The sequence below is a fragment of the Eurypyga helias genome, unplaced genomic scaffold (assembly GCF_000690775.1).
Source record: "Eurypyga helias isolate BGI_N326 unplaced genomic scaffold, ASM69077v1 scaffold21825, whole genome shotgun sequence".
NCBI classification, from domain to species: domain Eukaryota; kingdom Metazoa; phylum Chordata; class Aves; order Eurypygiformes; family Eurypygidae; genus Eurypyga; species Eurypyga helias.
In genome coordinates, this window is record NW_010252321.1 from 1 (window position 1) to 2,442 (window position 2,442).

Sequence of the window (2,442 nt, forward strand, 5' to 3'; positions counted from 1 at the left end):
TTCCCTTCGGTTTAACCACACCAAAGCTCCCACCCGTTTCCGATGCAGAAAAGGACATTTACGGGCCATTTTAGGGCCAAATGCTTCTTTCGTCTTACCAGTGCACTGGGACAACCCCCACTCCGTGTTTTACAGCAGCCGAAGGATGCTTTTACATGCTATCCTTCAATATCCACTTGGAATAACTCCGGACGGAGGCCAAGGGGAGGCAGGAGCCCAGTTTGGGAGAGAAACCCAAGGTCTGGCTGGTGGGGAGCAGGTTGGAGGGAGAAGCTGAAGGCAGGGCGTCAGGGGAAGCTGGGAGGAAGCCAGACCCTCTGCCCCACCGTCTGCTCCTGAACGCAGCCCCACAATGAAGAGTTTTGTCCCTGCTCAACCTCCTGGGCCGGATCAATTCCAACCCCCGGTTGCACCATCGGGCCCTGCTCCTGCCCGTCCATTCCAGCATCCTGGGGAGACTGGGATGGGGCCAGTGAGCTCACAGCGGGGCGATGCCACGTCTCCCAGACCACCCAAGGACCCACATCAGAGCACGCCCTCCCTCCCTTGGGAACCAGGATCCCATTAGGAAGCACCCAGCCTTCCCCCTCCCATCCCATTCTTCCCCTGTCCAGGCCTTTCTGCAACGAGCCACTCAACAGCCCAGCACCCCCAAATCCCATATGGAAAGACGCGGCTCCGCAGCCTTTGTGCCCCATTCCCCAGGGACGTGCGGCCACACGCGTGCCCTGCCATCGCCTACCGCCACAGAGAACGGCAGACCCCGCCGGAGCCGAAAAGGGGGCAGGTTTGACGTCACATCCCCCTCAGATGGGGAGACGGGGCAGGGCTAACAAACCTCGAGCTCCACGGCGGATTTTATTAAGCAAGAAGGAATTTCAACAGCAAACCCACACGTACAAAGAGCCCCCTGGCCTCGTGGCTCTCTGCCCTCACATCCGACAGCTCCGCTCTCCTGGAGCAGCCGGGAGCCCAGTTTAATTAACCCAGAGAGCAATCAGCTCCCAGACGCAGTGCAAGTAACCATCCTCTTTGTGCTCCCAGGATTCAGCCTCTTATTCCCAATCGTGTCATTTCATTGCCCGAGGAAGGGATGATTCCCACTGAAAACCCAGCCCAACCATGCGGATTTCAGTGTTTCTGACAGGGAGGGACTACAGGGAGACAGCCTGGAACCAGCTTAGCTCCAGCCCAGGGCAGCCCCAAGACTTTAAGCCTCGACCTTCCCGAGGAGGGTGGGAGAAGGGATTTACTTATAGGGATTTACCCTAGAGCTGCAGAAGGCCAAGTTTGCTCCGGTGTGCTGTAAACCAGCTCTGCTCCCTCCCCATCCCAGCATTTTGGAGCATCACTCCTGGAGCCAGCAGCTAGTCCAGCATGGATAATATCCTGAGGTATTCCCCTGCCTGATCCGGTGGGCAGGCAGTCACACGCTGCCTGGTGTGCAAGGCGTGAGGCACATCTCATATGACCCACCAGGAGACCAGTTAGGCACCAGTACAAACAGGATTTCACTCTTGCACACACCAAACCCGCCCCTGGGCTGCTCTGTAAATCACTGGTTTAGCTCCAGCCCAGGGCAGCCCCAAGATAAGCCTCCACCTTCTCGAGGAGGGTGGGAGAAGGGATTTACTTATAGGGATTTACCCTAGAGTTGCAGAAGGCCAAGTTTGCTCCGGTGTGTTGTAAGCCAGCTCTGCTCCCTCCCCATCCCGGCATTTTGGAGCATCGCTCCTGGAGCCAGCAGCCAGGCCCAGCTGGCAAAGGCAGGGCAGGATTTGCCATCCCTCCACCAACTCACAAACAGCAAGAAGGGTCACGTTTTGTCGCGGCACAGGAAGGTGCCACTTGGCCTCTGCCAACAGGAGGGTGCCAGTTCTCGGCAGGAGAATACTCAGCCCCCAGGTCGGAGGCGGCTGGTGGCGGAGCCACGCTGCGCTGCCGGGCAGGAGGAGACGGAGCGCAGCAGGGGCTGGCTGCTGGCTGCCAGTGGGGATCCCCTGTCCCCTCCCCGAACTCTCACGCTCGGATGGCTGGCGGAGAGAAGATGCCGATCTCCTCTCGCAGGGACTCCACGGGCTGCTCCCAGCGCTGCTCGTAGTAGACGTTCAGGACACAGCTGGCGTTGCGCCCGCTGCGAATCGCCCAGGGCACCAGCTCGGTGGCCAGGAGCTGCAGCTTTCTGGAACAAACAATACAGGAGGTGACAGTGTTGATTTCCACGTTTCGAGTTTGATTTCCTTCTCCAAGTCCCCGCTGCAGGCAGATGCCAAGCCCATGTGTCCCATGTCCCCCTCCACCCTTCCACTATCCCTCCTGCTTATCTCACAGGGGAAACTGAGGCACGGGGTCAGTGTGCTGGGGAGGTGACGGTTGGCTGCAAACCCAAGACCAGGCCTCAGGTTCTGCACTCCCCAAACTGTGCTGGGCCACCAAAACAGA

At 59.0% G+C, this 2,442-nt stretch overlaps 1 protein-coding gene across 1 annotated transcript in view; it reads right to left on the reverse strand.

The window, feature by feature from the left end:
• Nucleotides 1-2,019: 2,019 nt before the first annotated feature.
• Nucleotides 2,020-2,442, reverse strand: part of COQ4 (coenzyme Q4) — a gene marked incomplete at its 5' end in the record, with an annotated part of 3,965 nt that continues 3,542 nt past the window's right edge. Inside the window, one exon of the mRNA XM_010152346.1 lies at nt 2,020-2,256. Within this exon, the coding sequence (XP_010150648.1) occupies nt 2,020-2,256 (237 nt within the window). The remainder of the gene's footprint in view (nt 2,257-2,442) is intronic.